Source organism: Galleria mellonella, unplaced genomic scaffold (assembly GCF_026898425.1).
Source record: "Galleria mellonella isolate WM207_F2 unplaced genomic scaffold, CSIRO_AGI_GalMel_v1 utg56, whole genome shotgun sequence".
NCBI classification, from domain to species: Eukaryota; Metazoa; Arthropoda; class Insecta; order Lepidoptera; family Pyralidae; genus Galleria; species Galleria mellonella.
The window spans coordinates 1,229,637-1,251,556 of NW_026442117.1; the positions used below are offsets into that span (position 1 = coordinate 1,229,637).

At 35.3% G+C, this 21,920-nt stretch overlaps 2 protein-coding genes and 1 long non-coding RNA gene across 5 annotated transcripts in view; all 3 read left to right on the top strand.

The window, feature by feature from the left end:
• Positions 1-21,920, top strand: part of LOC128201606 (uncharacterized) — a 91,456-nt gene that overhangs the window by 48,701 nt on the left and 20,835 nt on the right. The gene's annotated exons all lie outside the window — the stretch shown is intronic.
• On the top strand, positions 542-9,533 carry LOC113513238 (stress-induced-phosphoprotein 1). Its single transcript, XM_052899061.1, has 7 exons — positions 542-743; positions 824-1,273; positions 2,608-3,064; positions 4,311-4,511; positions 5,764-5,960; positions 6,393-6,518; positions 8,698-9,533. Exons 1-7 carry the CDS (start codon positions 735-737, stop codon positions 8,875-8,877), a joined length of 1,620 nt encoding a protein of 539 aa, XP_052755021.1. The 5' UTR covers positions 542-734; the 3' UTR covers positions 8,878-9,533.
• LOC113513798 (protein croquemort-like) overlaps positions 11,566-21,920 on the top strand; it is a 31,190-nt gene continuing 20,835 nt past the window's right edge. Inside the window, exons 1-4 of one of the 2 annotated variants that reach the window (XM_052899068.1) lie at positions 11,566-11,843; positions 17,677-17,806; positions 19,628-19,807; positions 21,050-21,178. In XM_052899068.1, coding sequence (XP_052755028.1) covers positions 17,690-17,806; positions 19,628-19,807; positions 21,050-21,178 — 426 coding nt within the window. In that variant the 5' untranslated portion in view covers positions 11,566-11,843; positions 17,677-17,689. The remainder of the gene's footprint in view (positions 11,844-17,676; positions 17,807-19,627; positions 19,808-21,049; positions 21,179-21,920) is intronic. The other variant, XM_052899067.1, reaches the window with a different exon arrangement.

The window sequence follows — 21,920 nt, forward strand, 5'->3', positions numbered from 1 at the left end:
TGTACTTGATTAGAACAAAACGCGTGCAACGATTGAATATAACGTAGGAAAAAAAAAAACAAAAAAATATAAATTTTCTCTCTAAATATAATATTAGATATAATATAAGAGACTACAGCATAAGGTTTTTCAAAAGGGGGGTAAAGAGGTTTTTTCAGGGTCGGCAACGCGCGCGTATTGCAGACGTTCATAGGCTACGGTAACCACTTACCATCAAGTGGGCCATACCACTCGATAGGTACCATACGAGAAGCAAGATTTAGTAATAGTACATTATTAACTAAACCTATAGAAGATATCAATATAATATAGCTTAATTTGTAATGCATTTCTCCGAAAACACCATCTCCCTTATCATTTTTGTATAAAAATATTTATTTACTTTGCATATATACATCTATGTAGAACTAAGTTTTATTTTATTCGTAGATAGTTCAAAAGTTTAAAACTATTAACTGTTAAATATTATTATAAGTTATATATATCTGTCAACAAATTACATAAAACGGAACGTACCGACTTAAAAAAAAATCGCGTTTTTCGACGAGAAATTTCTCGAATTTGAATTGTCATTTCTAGATTCTAGATTCACATCACAGTTGTCTGCAGTAAAGTGAAATCACTTCTTAAAAGAGATATCACGGCAAATAAATATAGAAGCGAGTAGAAATTCAGTTAATATTTATTTTAATAAAGTGTGTGATTATATTGTACTTAATAAAAAATAGTGAATCATGGAACTGGTAAGAGGTTATACCGACGCTACTTTAACAAAAGATATTTGTTTGAATTAGTCAATTGTGAGTTTAACATTGTCTTTTAGGTAAACCAGTTAAAGGAGAAAGGTAACGCAGCATTGTCGTCTGGGAATTTCACGGAAGCAGTGAAGTGTTATACGGAAGCGATAGCATTAGATCCTTCAAACCACGTTTTGTATAGTAATCGTTCAGCCGCACACGCAAAGGCCGGAAACTATATAGCCGCACTTGAAGATGCCAATAAAACAGTGTCCTTAAACCCTACATGGAGTAAAGGTTATTCAAGAAAGGGTAGTACTTTGGCATATTTAGGTAGATATGATGAGGCAATAGCAGCTTATGAAAAAGGCTTAGAACTCGAGCCAAACAATCAGCAGTTAGCCTCGGGATTGGCTGAAGTGAGAAAACAAGCAGAAGAAGAAAAATTTAATTCACAGGCATTTTTAGAGAAGTTAAGGGCCAATCCACAGACAAGAGAGTGGATGAATGATCCAGAATATTTGACTATGGTTCAGGTAAGTAGTTGTTTATATTTAAAAAATAGGTCACTGGAACTTTTTTAATAATAAAATAGTATAATAATTTTAATAATAATGGCTAAATTGAGAACTCAGACTAGTTAATTTTTTTTTTTATGAAACATGGAAAGAGTAACTACTTAGTGGTCTATAGCTTAAGATATGAACAGTTTATAAACCAACTTAATTAAGTAGTACTGACATTGCAAAGGTCAATGCTTAAGTGCATTACTATATAATTTATGTTATTATTGTTGAATCACTTGTATTAGCTATATTCTGTGGCTGTACCCATACATCCATTCTTTCATATTTATCTATTCTCTACATAGTATTAAAAAAAATGCATCCCACAATCTATACACTTAAGCTTTTAAATCATGCAACTGATTTTAATATGGTTTTCATAAAGTGATTCAAGAGGCAGGTTTATACATATAGTTTAATATTGTTAAAGTTGATTGAGAGCTTTCATCACAAATACCAAAATATAACGAAATAATGTATGTAAATGTAAATAATTCTTCCTCTTTATTAGGATTACAAAAAAATTTCAGTGGAGATTTTCTATATTTCGATGTTTAAAAAAATTATATAAATTATATGGAACTTGGAAAATCATTTAGAGGATATAGTAGTAATACTAATAATCACTCTATAATGACATTAAATTGCACTAATGTGAATCTGGGGTGGATCCCTAGTCTACACTAATATTATAAAGAAGAAAGATTTGTATTTTTGTGTGTATGTATGTTTATAATGAATAAACTCCAAAACTTCTTTGCCGATTTCAAAAATTCTTTCACCATTAGAAAACTACATTCACTCTGAGTAACATAGGCTATATTTATTGCTGGAAACGATTAAGCATTCTTACTGAAACTTTAGTAACGTAACTCAAAATATAAAAAATAAAAATGCTATAAAAATCTTTCGTCCAGTGCGCTGCGAAAACTATTGGTGATAGAACAAAAGTATGTTCTACAATATTGAAGAAAATATCAATAACTACAAAAAACTTCGCGATACTATATGTCCAATTATTATCCTTATGTCACAATAACTACTTATTAAAATCTTGTAAAAATGTCCACCTGTGGGAAGCAGAAGCTGGGACCAGCTGCTAGTCAATAATAAGAGTAAAGGAAATTACTATGACTCATCACCCTAATAAAAAAAATTATAACATCTATTATATATATATATATATATATATATATATATATATATATATATATATATATATATATATATTTTTTTTTAATGATTTTATTTTATTTAACATGTATTATGAATTCTGTAATTACCATTATAAATTAATGTAACAGGAACTCGCCCAAAATCCGTTTGATATTCAAAAGTTTGAGTCACAAATGGATAGTAAAAAGTTACGTACCACTATCGGAGTTATGCTTGGGCTCAACCTTACCACGCCCATGGACGTAGACCCTCCAGCACCACAAAATAAACCAGCCGCACCAAAGAAGGAGGAGCCCCCGAAACCGAAATATGAAGACTTACCAGAGAATCGTAGATTAGCATTACAAGAGAAAGACCAAGGAAATGAGTTTTATAAGAAAAAAGAATTTGAGAATGCATTGGAACATTACTTTAAGGCGATAGAACACGATCCCACAGATATAACGTTTTACACTAACATTGCTGCAGTTTATTTTGAACAAAAAGAGTACGAGAAATGTATTAAGGAATGTGAGAAAGCCATCGAAATTGGTAGAGAGAACAGAGCGGACTTTAAATTAATAGCCAAAGCTTTCACTAGGATTGGTGAGTTGAAATTTTGTTTTTTTATGTATCTTTTTTATTAATGAAATGGAATGGTAACCCTACTTACTGTTGTTTTTGTGCTTTGTGTATTTAGTGAGCAATCTTAGCAATTTATTTAAAGGAACACCAACAGCATATTGCATTATAACACATTATTATTATTATAGCTTTTTATCCACTTCAGTGGTCCCCAAGGGTAAAAGCCTCCTCCATCTTTTTCCACTTCTCCTTATCTATAGCAATACTTGTCCAGTTTTTTCTTGCTGTCTTTATTATGTCATCTGCCCATCTCTTTCTTTGCCTTCCAACATTTTCTTTTCCTATAACAAACATTAAATACAATACAATATTAATGCATATGCCTATTAAAGGTATTCACAGCATTTGCTTTAACATAATCATACAGTATGAAATGAAGTAAATAATTTTAAGGAATTAAATAACACTAGACTACAAATATTTTAAAAGTTACATTATTAGTTATGGAAATATACATGTAACCTGAGTTGTGAGCAATATCAGTAAATACGATTATAAGTTTTTTTTTTTATACAACTTAGAATGGCAAACAAACTGACGGCCCACCTGATGGAAAGTGGTAACCGTCGCCTATAGACATGAGCAGTACCATGGACATAACAGAGTATTCTGTTTCGCCCATAATACCCCCCATGCGTTTCCATTCCTGAGGACTCAGGTGTTATTCCTCTATACCCTGTAAATTCACGCCATATCCCACCCTTCAAACTGAAACACAGTCATGCAAACATATACTGCTTTACGGTTGAAACACGAATGGGGCAGAGGTACCCAAGCAATCGACTTTTGTACAAAGTCTCCCTCTGGTGAATTAAATTAACAAATATTAAAAAATAATTATATATTATTATAATTAGAGTTACTTATTATTAGATTATTGAACAAATAGTTTAAGCATTCATTCTTTTTTATATGATTATTTCTTTAAGACATAACCAAGATGACTAATTATGGAAAGTATAAAAAGAGCAGATTTTAAAATCTATGTTAACGTCATAAAGGGAAAGCTTTTGTATGTTCAAACATGTAATATATAAAAACTTTTTTTTTAACATATAGTAAGCTACATTATCAGTAACATAGGCTAGTATATTATTTTCTATCTATTCATGTTAAGTCTGTGCCAGTTGAGTCCATCATTTTTAAATTAAAATAATATAAACTTAATTAATATCGAGTAAAAAGACACATAATTTAATTATTCTAGGTAATGCTTACAAAAAGATGGAACAATGGAAACTCGCGAAAACATATTATGAAAAGTCCATGTCTGAGCACCGAACTCCAGAAATCAAGACACTGCTTAGCGAAGTGGAGAAGAAGATAGTGGAAGAAGAGAAGAAAGCTTACGTGGATCCTGTTAAAGCAGAACAAGAGAAAGAATTAGGCAATGATTACTTTAAAAAAGGTTAGTGTACATTATTTATTTGACCTTTATGGTTTTTTTTTCATGGATGATAATGGAATGGTGACCCCGCCTTCCTAACAATATACCGTGGCTGGCGGGCCACCAGTGAAGGATTTAGCCCATCGTGATGAATACACTTGGAATTCAAACATGAGGACGATGATTTATCGATTTTTTTTGCATACAGATAATTCAAAAATTTTTTTATAGATTTGTTTTAATCTATACAATAAATTTATATATATAATAATTATAGCTGCATATGTAACGGCTCGTTGCCTTTGTCATTCAGGATCCCGGGATTGTATTTTCTAGTTACAGTGTACTTTGTTTTAATGGGTGATAATGGTATGGTAACCCCGCTTGTGCTATCGGTATACACTGGTAGGGCACCAGTGATAGATGACTGTTGAAAATGAAAGCTGGTCAGTTAGCCCATCTTGACGAATTCAACTAGAATTAGCCACGATGGTTTCCAGGGGGAACCACGTGGAGGTCGACCTGACAATATATTGCTAGTAATAGGGCTATTTGATCAGTGGCAGTGTACTGTATCTATGGTGCTATTCTGATCTGTAGGCAATTTTTACCATTTCTTATAGTGAGACAGATATGTAAATGTGAAAAAGACTATTTTCCGCGCTTAGCCTCTCATTTGGGCTGTTGTGCGTATGAGTCGTGGCTAGTACAGCTAACCTAGCTCCGCCCAGAAGCGCAGAAGCTTCCTGGGTTCTTTACAGGCCTCACGGAGCGACCTCACCGTTCCGAGGATTTCTAAACGTTGATGGGCCACAGTCTCACATTCCAGGATTACGTGAGCAGCCGTTTCTTCGGCGTCGAAATCGTCTATGACTCTCTTAAGGTAGTCAAATGCCTCGTCATCTAATTAGTGACGCGCATGAATGGATTTTTTTTTAATGGGAGATAATGGAATGGTAACCCCACCCGCGCTATCGGTATACACCGGCGGGGCACCAGTGAAGGATGATAGGTGAGGATGAAGCAGGCCAGTTAGCCCATCGTGGCGAATTCAACAAGAATTGTTCATGATGGTTTCCAGGGGGAACCACGTGGAGGTCGACCTGACAGGGTATATTGCTAGTAAAAGGGGTTTTTGACCCCATTACTAACAATCCCCCCCCCCCCCCCGCATGAATGGATTCCCACTGTCCCTATCTACTAATAAGTGGGACAGATATTCATATAGATGTTATAAATGTAATTTAAACAATTGTATCCCAATAACTTACAGGCGATTACAGTACAGCGATGAAGCACTATTCAGAGGCCATAAAACGCAACCCAGATGACCCTAAATTGTATTCGAATCGCGCTGCCTGCTACACGAAGCTGGCGGCCTTCGACCTCGGTCTCAAGGACTGCGAGCAGTGTTGCAAGCTGGACCCCAAGTTCATTAAGGGCTGGATCAGAAAGGGCAAGATACTGCAGGTATAAATAGATTTTGTAATATATTCACTTTTTTTTTAAACTTATTTTAGAAATAAGGAAATGTATTTCACTTGAATTATTCACTTGTCATTGTATATTTTTATTTATGGTGCAATAAAGAGTTAATAAATAAATGATTTATTAGAATTGTCTGTATTGTACCTAGTTTTTCAATGATGTTGATATATAAAACTCTTGTGTTGCAATGTTTGTTCGTACTAAACTCTGAAACTATTCAACTGATTTTCATGAAATTTTATAAGTTTTTTTTTTTTTTTGTTATTCCAACATGAGAGATAGGATAATTTTTAATTCCAATAAGATAAATGGACCTAACAGATCACAGTAGAGAGTAAAATGTTTATCACTTTACCTGTGGATTATAGTTTCTGTATAAATATAATTACGTAAATGTTTGTAACTGGTGTGCAGGGCATGCAGCAGCCATCCAAAGCGCTGAGCGCGTACCAAAAGGCCCTGGAGCTTGACCCCAGCAATGCGGAGGCACTGGACGGTTATCGCGCTTGCTCCACGCAGCTTAACTCCAACCCTGAAGAGGTATGTAATAGGTGAAAATTTCCCTACTTATGAATCGTGAATAAGGTGAAGGTTTATGACTATCATGGTATGGTATCATGGGCGAAACAGTACACTCTGTTATGTCCATGGTACTGCTCATGTCTATAGGCGACGGTTACCACTTTCCATCAGGTGGGCCGTCAGCTTGTTTGCCATTCTAAGTCGTATAAAAAAATATATCAAAATGTTTATTATATTATATTTAGGTAGACAAAAACCTTAAAACAATGATAGGGACAATAACGGGCCATTGCCCATTAAACAAATATTTATATACAATAGGAGTCACAGGCAACCCTCTATGTCGAGACTGTTTTGACGAAAAAACGGCTGCTCATGTAATGCTGGAATGTGAAACTGTGGCCCCTCAATGTTTAGAAATCCTCGGAACAGTAAGGTCACTCTGGGAGGCCTGTGAAAATCCCAGGAGACTTCTATGTGTGTTGTGGATGGAGCGTGGAAAACAGGGATGTGTGTACTAGCACACAACTCATGCAGTACGTATAAAAGTTTTTTAAAAATTTTATTTTACAATTATTCAGGTAAATCAAATAAGAGGCTAAGCTTGTGGAAAACAGAGTCCAATTTATATTAGATAGATAGATAGATAATTTATTTGCATTACTTACAGCACACAAATTACAACATATATAGATATACATAAAAAGCGAGATAACATAAATGATTAAAAAGCTAAATACAATTTTTCGTTTGTATGTGTGCCCACAAACGAAAAATTGTATTTAGCTTTTTTAACAATTAAAAAATGGTCACAACTCAGTTTACATTACAAGGTGAAGGTTCACCTGATGTATAATAAAGGAAGATAACTGATGTTACGACTGATGATACAACAGATTTTGTGTTGTCCTGTTGACTACCATATCCCACACCTTTAATACTTGAATGAACCTTTCCACTTAGGTTTGCTGGAAGAGAACTCTTACAGAGTTAAGCTCGCCTATTGTACATCTTTATTTATTTTATATATATATATATGTTGTAATTTTTTGTGTACAATAAAGAATAAAGAAATATGTTAAATTTACATAATCTCTTCTAAACAATGAAAAACTTGATCCTTTAACAGTTTCTCTTTTTACGATAACCTAGCTTTTTATTTACTTATTTAGCCTAAATACAAGTCATGATGTTTTATTAATAATTATTATAATTATGTCTTGTCATATTAATTTTAATTCTTTTATCTCTTTTACTGTGTATTATGTTTATGTTTTTATTGTAATTTGTGTGCTGTAAGTAATGTAAATAAATTATCTATCTATCTATATATTGTTAGATAAATTTATATAAAAATTGTGAAATAAATAATTAACTAATATAGCTATTTATAAATGGTGATTATTCTAGAAGTGGTGAATAACATAATGATTATATCCCTCTATTGGGTAAAGGTGTTTTATCTATTATCACCACACTGGACAGACATTTTTGTCGAAGGGAAACTCGTTTAAAGAGTTTTCATCGAGCGCTAGTGTGTACTGGATTGGCTTATTTAAGATTATTTTCCTGGGAGGGGGAAGGGGGGCTGACACCTTAAAAAAGGCACACAGGTTGATAGATAGATAGACACTTTATTTGAGCCATTTATGACACACTTTATTTATGTACTCTCAAACCTTTGCATATATCTGAAGGCTTCTTATTTTGGGATGCGCAGGAATTGCCCAGGCTCTCTCTATATACGTCTATTTTTGTTTTATTTCTTCAATTGTTCATATAATAAGGATATTGTATGAAACAACTGAAGGAATAAAGTGTATTACATGGAGTAATAGGCTACAATATAACCAAAGAATTCACCCTTTGTTTATGCAATTTAGACTGGCAAACAAGCTCCACCACCACCTGATGGAAAGTGGTAATCGTCACCTATAGACATGAGCAGTATCATGGACATAACAAAATATACTGTTTTGCTCATGATAGCTTCCATGCATTGACATTCCTGAGGACTAAGGTTTTATTCGTTTGTACCCTGTAAATTCACTGCTATCCCAACTTTCAAACTGAAACACAGCCATGCAAACACAACTGCTTCACGGTAGAAACACGTATGGGACAGAGATGCCCATGTAAACGACTTTTGTACAAAGTCTTCCTCTGGTCACCTACTTTAACATCATATTTATTCTAGGTACGCAAGCGCGCAATGGCCGATCCCGAAGTGCAATCTATTCTACGCGACCCGGCCATGCGCTGCATCCTGGAACAGATGCAACAAGATCCCCAGGCGCTCCAAGATCACCTGAAGAATCCAGATATAGCTGCTAAGATACAGAAGCTTCTCGAATCCGGCCTTATCGCCATACACTAGTTTTATGCAGATTCGAATTATGAATAGATTGAATGAATGCGTTGAGATCATTCAGAGAAAAGTAAAAATTTTATTTTCCATTTTATTTTTTATATCTGGCAACATTGTCACAAAATATATACTTTTTAAAATATCGATTGTGTTCTTCCAAGTTCAAAATGCAGGAATTTATTCCAATGTTTTTATTTGAATGATTTCAGTTTTATTATTGATTATTATGTGCTATTTTCTTTGTATGCTGATGTTTTTTTTTTCTCTGATTGACCTCAATTGTTTTTTAGGAATATATGATCGACAGTTTTCGATAAAGCAACTCGTGTATTTGGCGACAATTGTATTTAGTCTCATGTATTCGTGCAAAAAGAATACTTCGGCAAAAACATTTAAAATGTCCAATAATACGTTACATTATATGTCACGGCTTGTCGATCTGTGATTTTAATTTGAAATGGCTTGTATTATAACATTATAGGCTTGAGGACCATTCCAAAGTACGTACGCTTCCCAGTCGAAAATGGATTTATTGTCATTATCAATCAGTCAGTATCAATTGGTGGGCATTCGAATCGTATAGTTTGAATATTTCGGACTGCCATTTAAAATTTACATAACGGTTTTTGTAATTTATTCAATAAATAAATAAATAACGTAGGCAATATTTGTTTTTTTTTTCGGTTCCCTGAATGCTCTTAATGTAGGTACAAGTTATATATTTTTTGCAGCTTATTAATTGCAAAGTGAATCCCACTCGAGGGAAATTGGTAACCGTCACATGTGTGACGGTTACACAATTTAATCCAATTTCACTTGTGTTGCCATTCTTGAGGACTTTTTTTTTTATAGGTGATTATGGAATAGTAACCCCGCCTGCGTTAAGGAATACGCTGGCGGGATACCAGCGAAGGATGATAGGTGACGATGAAAGCAGGTCAGTTAGCCCATCAGTGACGAATTCCACTAGAATTAACCGCGATAATTTCGAGGGGGAACTGTGTGACGGTCGACCTGATAGGGTGTATTACTAGTGATGGGGAAATTAGACCCTATTACCAACAATTCCTTGCACCCCATTCTTGAGGACTAACTTGCGTACAAATCGAAATAACTATGTTCCTGTTTGGTGGCAGAAAAGTGAGTGGTACAGAAAGAGGATAAATAAAAAATGTACTCGTTGGTTTTTGGGTTGGTACCTCATCAGTATATACCGATGGTACGAGAGAGATTATCATTCTATTTATATTCCGTATAAAAGCTGAATATTATTAACCTATTTTTTACGAAAGACTTCTAAAAATGTTGCGTTGGTTTGGTCATTTGGAGAGGATGGATGAAAGAAGAATTACGAAAGAGATTTACCGAGCAAGAATGAATGGAGATGTCGGTAGGGGCCGCCCTAGACGGACGTACGACCAAAAGACGTGCTGAAAACAAATTAAAAGTACCCGTAACCGACGAGCGTGTATGACAAGATTGATGAATGTGGAAGAAGCGAAAGTGGTTTGTTTGAATCGAAGCATTTGGCGTTATTGTTTCTGCCTACCCTAATGGGAGACAGGCGTACAGAATGTATGTATGTACTTCTAAAAACTATGTCCCACACAGGTATGACTGGTACAAAGTGATAAACTTAGTTGGTATTGGTTTAGGGCTTGTTAACAGGTTAATTTTCCCAAAATTATTCGGTGATCCATTCGTGTTATACACAAATGTTGGTGAAAATGGAGATGAGGTCCAGAACGCACTGGTGGAGTGGCAACAAAGTCTAGAGTTTTGGCTTGAAAATCAGAAGAACCAAAACTGATTATAAGGTATTAAGAATTGATGTAGATGGATATAAGTGCAGAGGAAGACATGGATGGACTGTGTAAAAGATAATATGGCCAGAATGGGAGTGAATGCGGAAATTACTGAGAATAGAAAAGAATGTAAGAGGAAAACATATTACGCCGATCACAAATAATAATTGGAATAAGTGTAGGAAGATGATTCGTATTATACATAAAAAAATATTAAAATAATGCAAACAGTTACAAATCCAAATGTTTTTATTGTACGGAATCGAATACGCGATCATAGGAGGTGGTGTTTTTTTAATTACTATAAAAGTCGTCAATGTAAATGTTAACATGATGTCAATCAGCTGTCTTTAGATAAACATTAACAGTCAATGTCAATTATTGCTTCAGTGTTGCCAGAGTAGACATTTTTTGTATATTTGGGTAAAATTTGTAATTTAGAAAAATGTTTGGGAAAAATGAAATAGCTGTAGAGAATTTTTGAGTAGTTAATTTTAGTTTTGGAATTTTTAAGTCCTATATAATAGGACATTATATGTAGGTAGTATCAATACAATGAAAATTCTAGTAATACAATGAAAGTCCTTTGCCAGTTATTGATGATGATTGATGATGATCACTTGGTGAAACGTATTGAAATCAGTCTAATATAACTGGATAAAAATGCAGGAAATACTACCATTTAGAAGAAACATAAAACTTTGACATTTGGGTAGAAATAAAAATCACAACTGGCAAATCCGATTATCGCTGTCAATGTAATGACAAATAGAATAGATGAAAAAAGATTCCAGACAAATTATCTTTTTGAAGACTAGGCAGCATGGTCTCCGACCTTAGCCTGTTCCAAACGGAACAAACGTACTAAAAAAAAAAAAAAAAAGATGAAAAAAGATGACCAAATCACTTTCTTATTTCGTTGTTCCTTCTTGTTGTTGAACGTATAATAATAAAAATGTATTTTGTAAATGTGATATGAATAATCATGTTAATATTGAATGTTTTATATGTTTACCACAATTAAGTGTCTGATATTGATATTTGTGAAATAAACGAATCCTATTAAATCAAGTTTTTTGTTAGTGAAATTCGGAAAGTACACAAATGTAGTAAACTACATGAAACAACAAATTGTTTTTTATTGCTGTGTATAGGTCTGCTTTTTCATATGTAAGTAATATAATATTTTATAAATGGCTGCAGTGGGTGCAGTGTAAACAAAATTATTATATTGTTATTAAATCATTTATACTCTAAACATCTGACCGGTTTCGCAGTTTAAGGCAATTTTGAAGATTTACATTGGTGAGTGGATACCCTTAGGAGATTTGTTTTCTTCATCCAATTAATTGAAAAAATAGATGGAACGAATATGAAAAAAAAAATGCCAGTATTGCCTTTGTTATTATTGCTAATTTTTTTTTCATTGTTGTAAGTGGGATTTTAAAAAGTAAATATTAGGGATCATAAACAGGTAAAACAAGGAACCTATTGCACCTGTTTCTATATCGGTTTAAAAATAATTCCACTGGTCTGTCCCAAAATACTATGTTGCCTTATTGAAACAATGTTTTAGAGCATAGAACAGCTAATAACTTTTTTTTTTTTTATAATAAGTAGAGTATGTTTTGTAGAATATAATAGATAAAGAATAATTGCTATATTTTTCTATCATAGATTAACTCCATATGCTAGATACAAAAAGAGTATGTTCTGTGTTAGATAGGTCAGTTCTCATTGTTTCAATGGAACAGATTTGAGTTGATATTTTTTTTAAACTTGTTGTTTAACTGTTCTAATATAAATACCTCCCCTCTAGTGCATATGTATTCTTTTATATTCAGAGTATATATTGTAACAATTTTAATTGATATTTATACTGTGATTTAAATATAATCAAATATCCAATCAATCCAATCAAATATTGAAACAGTATACTCTGTTATGTCCATGGGCTGTCAGCTTGTTTGCCATTCTAAGTTGTATAAAAAAAATCCAAAACATTTTTACAATCTATTATATTTATAATTTTAAATGTGCAACACCATAAAGGTGATAAATAAATATTCAGCTATTTTATAAAAAAGAATGTTTATTGCTGCTTATAGACAAATGAAAGATAGCTAAAAAAAATTACTTTTGTTTAAAAAAAATTATTAGAATTGTAAATCTAGAAAATTTTAAAAATATTCTCATTAGGGTAGAGTTGAATTGCTCGGAATGCATATTGTGTGAGTATATATAGAGGCTTCTAATATTAAATTCTTCATGAATGTATAGAACATTCATATAAAAATAGTAGGCTCATATTTCCTTACAAAAGTTAGTAATGCAGACTACCTGTCCCATTGCTAGCAATATACCCTGTCAGGTTGACCTCCATGTGGTAACCCTGTAACCATCATGCTGAATCCCTCATGTATTTATTACGGTGAACTAACTGATCTGCCTTATCATTCTCACCTATCATCCCTCACTGGTGTCCCACCAGTGTATACCATTAGCACGGGCAGGGTTGCCATTCCACTATCATTCATTAAGAAAAGAACATTGTTAGTAGATGCATTATGTCTCTTTTTAATTGTCAATCCCTGATTGTTTTTTTTTTGCAAAATGGGTGTAGCTTTAACAATGATTACAAAGTAATAATATTAATTAATAATTATTAATGATTACCAGAGGGAGACTTTGTACAAAAGACGTTTCCTTTCAGTCTCATTTTTGTTTCAACTGTAAAGCAGTTGTGTTTGCATGGCTATGTTTCGATTTGAAGACTGGGTTATGGCGTGAATTTACAGAGTATAGAGGAATAACACCTGAGTCCTCAGGAATGGCAACGCATGGGGGTATCATGGGCGAAACAGTATACTCTGTTATGTCCATGGTACTGCTCATGTGTATAGGCGACGGTTACCACTTTCCATCAGGTAGGCCGTCAGCTTGTTTGTCATTCTAAGTTGTATAAAAAAAAATTATGATTAATAGGGAAGGTCATAGTGTATCAAATGTTGGTAGTCACACATTAATCAAAGCTGAATTATACAAAATAATTTTAATCAACTAACTAATGATATGGACTTCTGCAAAAACACTAAATTCAGTAAAATGGCTAATCATGCATCCTACACTTAGATAACGAAGCGGTGGACCGTAATGAGGATGGTAAATGATCATGTAGGCACGGATTTTAGTGTACAAAAATGTATTCAAAGTGACCAAGCAAGCAAGAAACAGACATTATCAAAAAATACAAAATTGAAATTATACATATTCTTTATTGCACTTGAACAATACGTATAGCGATTTAGTTTTAACAACTCGTTAGCAAGGGAGGGCTCCTCTCTGAAAGATATCTTTTCCAGCCAACCCAGTGTAGTTAGAGAGAAAATAATTAATTGCTGGGTAATCTAGTGCAGGAAAGGTATCCCATTGTCCAGTTTGTGATACCGTCGGTGATGTGCAACATATAGACTAGAGTGTCATATAAACACGAAGGAAAGAGAAGAATTCATGCGCCATTTTAACTTAAATAAATTTAATGTTGGTCTTACTCAATCTATGTTAGCTGAACCCAAATCAGAAATTTTCGAACATCACTGTAAATTATTGATGCCCATTAATTCTTCTCTTTCCGCGTCTAATGAAAGTAGATATAGCTTTATTTGAGAAATCAATTCAGGATACGATGGGACTGATATACCTGAAGAAGGTAAAAGCCCTTAAAAAAATAACAACATTCTAAAAGTAAATATGTATAAAAAAGTATATAATAAAATCTAAAGAGTTTGCAGCAGCCGGTCGGTAATAACTTATAAAGAAAAATACGTTTCCCTTTAGTGGGATTTTAATTGGGATGCTAAGTTATGAACTAAGGTTATGGAATATAAAAATTTTCGCACAAACACTCTTTGGAATCAACTTCCAGCAGCAGTATTTCCGAACCGATACGACATCATAACCTTCAAGAAAAGAGCGTATTCCTTTTTAAAAGGCCGGCAGCACAACTGCAATGCCGTTAGTGTTGTGGGCGATCATGGGCGGCGGTAATCACTTACCATAAGGTGAGCCGAATGCTCGTATGCCGTAAATAATTAATAATTCTTATTAAAATGAAGTCATATTAAATTTTCTTTAATTTTTTTTTTTTTTAATAGATTATAATAGAATGGTAACCCCGCCTTCGCTAACGGTATACGCTGGCGGGGCACCAGTGAGTGATGATAGGTGAGAATGAAAAGGCAGGTCAGTTAGTTCATCGTGACGAATTTTGTTATGTTAACAAGATACCATATCCGTCCAGAAAACCGATACTGAACATCCGGCGTCGTATCTCGCTTACAAATGCGTGGTAGGCATGGGCAGATCGTGTGCACAATATAGTATTATTTTATATAGGGGGAAGGGATTGTAAGCAATGGAGTTTGACAGCCCCATTGCTAGAAATATGCCCTATCAGGTCAACCTCCCCGTGGTTCTCCCTGGAAACCATCGTGAACAATTCACGTTGAATTCGTCGCGATGGACTAACTGAACTGTTTCATCCTCGTCTATCATCCTTCACTGGTGCCCTATCAGCTTATACCGATAGCGCGGATGGGGTTACTATTTCATTATCACCTATAAAAAAAAGTATTATTATATAATGCCTAGGAAAGTCGGATCAAAGTTAAAAAAAAAAACAAACTAAAGTAAACTACTTAAGGAGTAAATTCCATTATCTTTTTGAAACTCACGAACGTAACCTTCGTTCCAATAATACTCTTCAATTATCTTTGCCCTCTCACCGTACTGGTCACGCTTCAAACTCTTTTCTCCTACATTCTTCACGACTCTGGAACGCGCTTCCTGATGCCATTAAGAGACTACCGACTAAACCGTCTTTCAAAAAAAGCGTTCACGCTCACTTTTTATTTTTATCCGAGCAATAAGTGCTTTATATTATTCCCAAATTCGTGTATAATATAGTATATATCATATATGTGTAAGTATATTTGTTATTCATATATATTTATTCGTTTATATATGTAATTTTAGTATGTATGTATATCAATAATTACTAGTACCGCATTCGAGTATTCTGACACTTCCCTATGGTTGACTGGGAGAGAATGCTTTTAGCATTAAGTCCGCCATGTACACATATTTGTACTAATGAATAAATAAATAAATAAATAAAGTTCCATACCAACCGTCTGGATGAGTGGCGGTCCTCCACCGTGCGTTTTTCAACGCACTTTCGTCCACGTACAACCACTTTTTGGAATCCAAAAATTTTTTGGTTCTTCAAAAGGGGGGTAAAGAGGTTTCTTCAGAGTCGGCAACGCACGCGTAGTACCTCTGGTATTGCAGGTGTTCATAGGCTACGGTAACCACTTACCATCAGGTGGGCCGTATGCTTGTTTGCCACCACAGTGGTATAAAAAGAATCCAGCAGTAGTATTTATTTATTTGTTTATTTATTTAAGGAACACCAACAGCCTATTGCATTATAACATGTAGGTATAACAAACATTAAATATAATTTACTTTAACATAGTTATACCGTGCGAGAAAATGAAGTAACAATTATAATGAATTAAATAACACTAAACTACAAATATTTTAAAAGTTGCGTTATTAGTTATAGAAATAAACATGTAACCTAAGTTGTGAGCAATATCAGAAAAAACCGTTTATAAGTGAATTCAATTAAAAAACATCTTTCTTAAAGGTTACGATGTTGTATGGTAACCTTCAAGGAAACAGATCGACTCAGCTTTGATGCTTGTGAAAATGTTTTGTACTATCGTGGAAGAGGAAACGTGTATTTTAAATAAGAATTAGCAATCTAATATTTAATATTGCACTATCGAACTACGCCACAATTTTGTTCCCGAATGTCAATATTTTACTTTTTATATTAATATTGTGCTATTTTAGCAAGGTTGGATAAACTAAAAGCGTATTTACACGCTTTTAGTTTAAACTTTATGTTTTTATTGTATCTACCTGAAAGTGTATCCTTTGAGTTTTTTTTTTTATACAACTTAGAATGGCAAACAAGCTGACGGCCCACCTGATGGAAAGTGGTAACCGCCGCCTATAGACATGAGCAGTACCATGGACATAACACAGTATACTGTTTTGCCCATGATACTTTCCATGCGTTGCCATTCCTGAGCACTCAGGTGTTATTCCTCTGTACCCAGTAAATTCACGCCATAACCCACCCTTCAAACCGAAACACAGCCATGCAAACAAAACTGTTCCATGGTTGAAACACGAATGGGACAGAGGTACCCAAGCAATCGACTTTTGTACAAAGTCTCCCTCTGGTAAATAAAAGAGATAAGAATAATTTACCAAATTGGTTTATAAATAGAGAAATGAAGTCCCGGAATTCCAAATGGCAAAGGCAACGGGCGTAACATATGCAGCTATAATAAATATGTATAAATTTATTGTATAAATTAAAACAAATAATTAAAAATAATTTTTGAATGACCACAGACGCAAATAAAATTATCAATCTTCTACCAAATTGTACTTGTTCATAAAAATTTTTGGTAAAAGGTGCCTTTGTCATTCGAGATCCCGGGATTGTGTTCTCTATTTTTTTTTAATAGGTTAAAACGCAATAGTGTCCCCGCCTGCGTTATCGGTATACACTGCCGGGGCACCAGTGGTAGACGATAGGTGTGGATGACAGTAGGTCAGTAAGCCCACCGTGACGAATTCACAAGAATTAACCACGATGGTTTCCAGGCGGAACCGCGTGGAGGTCGACCTGATAGGGTATATTGCTAGCAATGGGGCTGTTAGACTCCATTACTAACAATCCTTTCCCCTTTGTAACCTCTATTTATAAATGAGGTAACAAACATACGAATTGAGAATCTGCTTTTTTGAAGTCGATTGAAAGCTAATGAACTTAATTTATATCACTCGATCCAGTTTAGCAAGCATTTGGGTCAACCATTTTAATATTTTTTGTGCTATTGATTACCAAGGATTTTCTTTACAGATAATCAATCAAAATGGTGTCGTCATCAATGAAGAGTGGCCTCTATCTTGGCTTCGGTTCAGTCCTTGTCGTCATCGGTGCCATAATGGCGGCGTGCTGGCCGCCTCTATTCATGAAACAGTTGCAAAAAGTAAGTCAATAAAAAAGAAATATCCATGCGGCGTTTGTACCGTGTGGTCCCAGCGTAGAATGGGACCACACAGTACAAACCTTTCCCGTAGGTGTGGTAAGAGGCGATTAAGGAAACTTGATGGTAGAGGTATGGACAGTAGCGTCTCTCTCTTAAAACATCGTCAAAGCCTAACTGCTATTGTTAGTAATGCGGAATACCAGTCCCATTGCTATCCAATTAACCCTATCAGGTCGACTTCCAAGTGGTCCCCCTGGAAACCATCGTGCTGAATTCCAAGTGTATTTCTTTTTTGATGGGTGAAAATGGTATGGTAACCCCGCCCGCGCTAACGGGATACGCTGGCGGAGCACCAGTGAACGGTGATAGATGAGAATGAAAACAGGTCGGTTAGCCCATCATGATGAATTCATCAGGAATTAACCATGATGGTTTCCAGGTGGAACCGCGAGGAGGTCGACCTGGTTGGGTATATTGCTAGCAATGAGATTCTCAGTCTCCATTACTAACAACCCCTTTCCCCCCATTCCAAGTGTATTCATCACGACGGACTAACTGACCTGCCTTTATATAATAACATCGAATGACTAATAATATTGAAATCCGTTTAGTAGTTTTTCCATCCATATATCCTAACGACCTTTCTCGTTTGTATCACTAATAGGATTAGAAAAGATAAGTGTGTAAGGACAGATTAGTAGATTATTTGTATATGTTTTTTTTATTCTAAATATATTACGTTTATCTTCATTCAAATCTTATCCAATATTAGTTTACATCTAGGATTATATATGGATACTTTTTATCGATCCAATCCAATGAGTATTACGAGATAATAGTTTTTTTTTTATGACTATTAATCATTAGCTTTGGAAAGGGCAAAGTTCTTATATGAAACCACCGGAATAAGGGGGATGGGATTTTTTTTTTATGGCTGAAAATAGCATGGTAGGGGTGTTACCATGCTATTTTCAGCCATTGACATCCAGCCCGCGCGAAGGGGGGAAAGGGTAATGGAGACTAAGAATCCCATTGCTAGCAATGTACCCAACCAGGTCGACCTCCTCGCGGTTCCCCCTGGAAACTGTCATGATTAATTCCAGATTAATTCATCATGATTGGCTAACTGGCCTGTTTTCATCCTCATCGATCATCCTTCACTGGTGCCTCGCTAGCGTATCCCGTTAGCACAGGCGGGGTTACCATTCCATTTTCACCCATCAAAAAAATAAAATAAAAGTTAAACCCCCGCCCGCGCCATCGGCATACACTGGCGAGGCGCCAGTGAGCGGTGATAGGCGAAGATGTAAAGGCAGGTCAGTTAGCCCGTTGTGACGAATTCAACGATAAATTAGCGCAGGCGGGGTTACCATTCCAATTTAATCCAATTAAAAAAAAAAACTCCGCCTGCGCTATCGAGATACGCTGGCGGAGCACCAGTGAAGAATGATAGGTGAGGATGAAGCAGGTCAGTTGGCCCATCGTGACGAATTCAACAAGAATTGTTCACGATGGTTTCCAGAGGGAACCGCGTGGAGGTCGACCTAATAGGGCATATTGCTAGCAATGGGGCTGTCAAACTCCATTGCTGACAATCCCATTCCCCCCCCGCTCATGGTAGGATTAGGTATATACCTAATCCTACCATGCCATCATATATATGAAATACATATACCTACCATATACACATACCATACATATACCATCATATATATGAAATGTCGGTAGATTTAGTGTTAAATAATTAAGGCGTTACTTTTACTTCAATTAATAAATTAATTATTGCAATGAATCCCAAACTGACGGTGTCCATTGTTTCAGATGATGGTATTGACGAACGAGTCAATGTCGTTCGAGATGTGGCGTGAACCGCCCGTCCCCATGTACTTGGAGTGCTACCTTTTCAACATGAGCAATGTTGATGACATCCTCGCTGGCAAGAACGTGAAGCCTCGCCTGGTGCAGTTAGGACCCTATGTCTATCGGGAAATACATACCAAGGTAATATTTGTTACATACATACATATCTGTAACGCCTGTCTCCCATTAGGGTAGGCAGAAACAATTGAATGCCAAATGCTTCGATTCAAACAAACCTCCTCCACATTCATCAATTTTTTCTACACGCTCTTCTTTTAATTTTCTTCTTTCTTATTTGGTTATATTATATATATTCATTCTTGCTCGATAAATCTCTTTCGTAATGCTTCTTTATATCCAAATGGCCCCAAACCAACGCAACATTCTTTTTCGATTTTTATTTTGATATTAGTTTGTTATATTATATATACTAATATTATAAAGAGGGAACATTTTATTGTTTGTTTGTTTGTTTGTATTGGATGAAGCCATAAACTACTCGACCGATATAAAAAAAATATTTTATATATTTAACTGTATATTTGTTTATGTATTCCAAATATTAATAGTTGTAGCACTTCAGTTGCCCGCTAACGACATGCTTTCTAACTGCATCGGGTTGACTGGAAGAGATCTCTGTCAGAGATAAGTCCACCCTTGCTCACAATATTTATAAATGCATTAACAATGTAATTTACAAGTGCAATAAAGTATATATACTTATAAAAAAAAAAACACGGTTAGAAAGCAATTTTTTTTAATGGATGATAATGGAATGGTAACCCCGCCTGCCGCTATCGGTATACGTTGGCGGGGCACCAGTGAGGGATGATAGGTGGGATTAAAAGGCAGGTCAGTTAGCCCATCGTGATGAATACACCAGGAATTCAAGATGGTTTCCACGTGGAAGTTAACCTCATGAGGGAGGGTATATTGCTAGCAATAGGTCTGGTAGTCCGTCTTACTAACAATATACTATCCTCCCAAACTAAGATGTCTTTATGTTCTCTAATTTCACTGCCACATGCCACCTTTCAAGCCGCAATCTTCATCATCATATTAAACCCTTAACAGTCCACTGTTGGACATAGGTTTCCACTATAGACTCACATGAGGAACGGCCCCGAGCCACTTGCATCCACTGACTCCATGCAATGCATTTGAGGTAGTCGCTGCATCTAGTGGAGGATTGTCTTACAATGCGTTTGCCTGTACGGGGTCACCTGCATCCACTGACTCCATGCAATGGATTGGAGGTAGTCGCTCCATCTAGTGGGGGGTCGTCCTACACTGCGTTTGCCTGTACGGGGTCGCCGCAAGGGTGTGGGGGAGAGTTGTTGAAATATTAATGTAATAACTCGTGTTATCCCGTGGACCAACCAGGAGAACATGACGTGGAACAACGAGAACAACACGTTGACCTACTTCAACCAGCGGTGGTGGCACTTCCAGCCGGAGATGTCGAACGGCAGCCTCTCGGACAACATTACCAGCATCAATCCAATAATAGTGGTGCGTATGATTTGGAGCTGTACTTTAAATACCGACTTCAAAAAATAACAAGGCTTTTTTTCAAAAAAAAAAAACGAGAAACGAACTTCTGTTTTCCATTGTATATTGTTTATATTTAACGTGTCGACGTCTAGATTATATTTATTTTGATGTGTCTGTCTGTCTGTGACATCGTAGCTTCCGAACGGATGTACCCGATGAATGAAAAAATCATAACGATTTTCTTTGTTTGAAATGTGAATTAGTCGTGAGTGTTCTTAGCTATGTTTGATAGAAATCGATCCAAGATGGCCGCCGCCACAAAATGTCGGATTACATATTTTTTCACAACTCCCTCAATATAGGTATAATATAAAAGTAGATAAATAAATAGATACTCTTTATTGTTTCCTCCAAAAGATTACAATAGTAAACTTATTATAAATATAAATAATTACAAGAAATAATCACAATGAGAAAACAATGGGCGACCTTATCGCTAAGAGCGATCTCTTCCAGGCAACCTTTGGATGGAGAGGAGTAATTATAAAAGTACTTCATGTATTCCAGATGTTATTTTTTGTTGAATATACAATGGTTCATATTCGATTGTCTAGTTCAGGATAGAAGTGTGGGAACTGTTGTGATTTTTAGCCCATAGATCGAGATTACATTAGTCGGATAGCAGGTAAGGTCGCTTCCGCTAAAGAGAAAATGGTCTATTTTCATTCAAAGTCCGATAACTCAGCGAAAAATGGTCGTA

What these genes read in the sequence shown, in the direction of transcription:
- LOC113513238 (XM_052899061.1), top strand. An exon ending in GAAAGGGCAAGATACTGCAG is followed by an intron (nt 5,961 to 6,392) that starts GTATAAATAGAT and finishes ACTGGTGTGCAG; the next exon opens with GGCATGCAGCAGCCATCCAA. An exon ending in TTAACTCCAACCCTGAAGAG is followed by an intron (nt 6,519 to 8,697) that starts GTATGTAATAGG and finishes TATTTATTCTAG; the next exon opens with GTACGCAAGCGCGCAATGGC.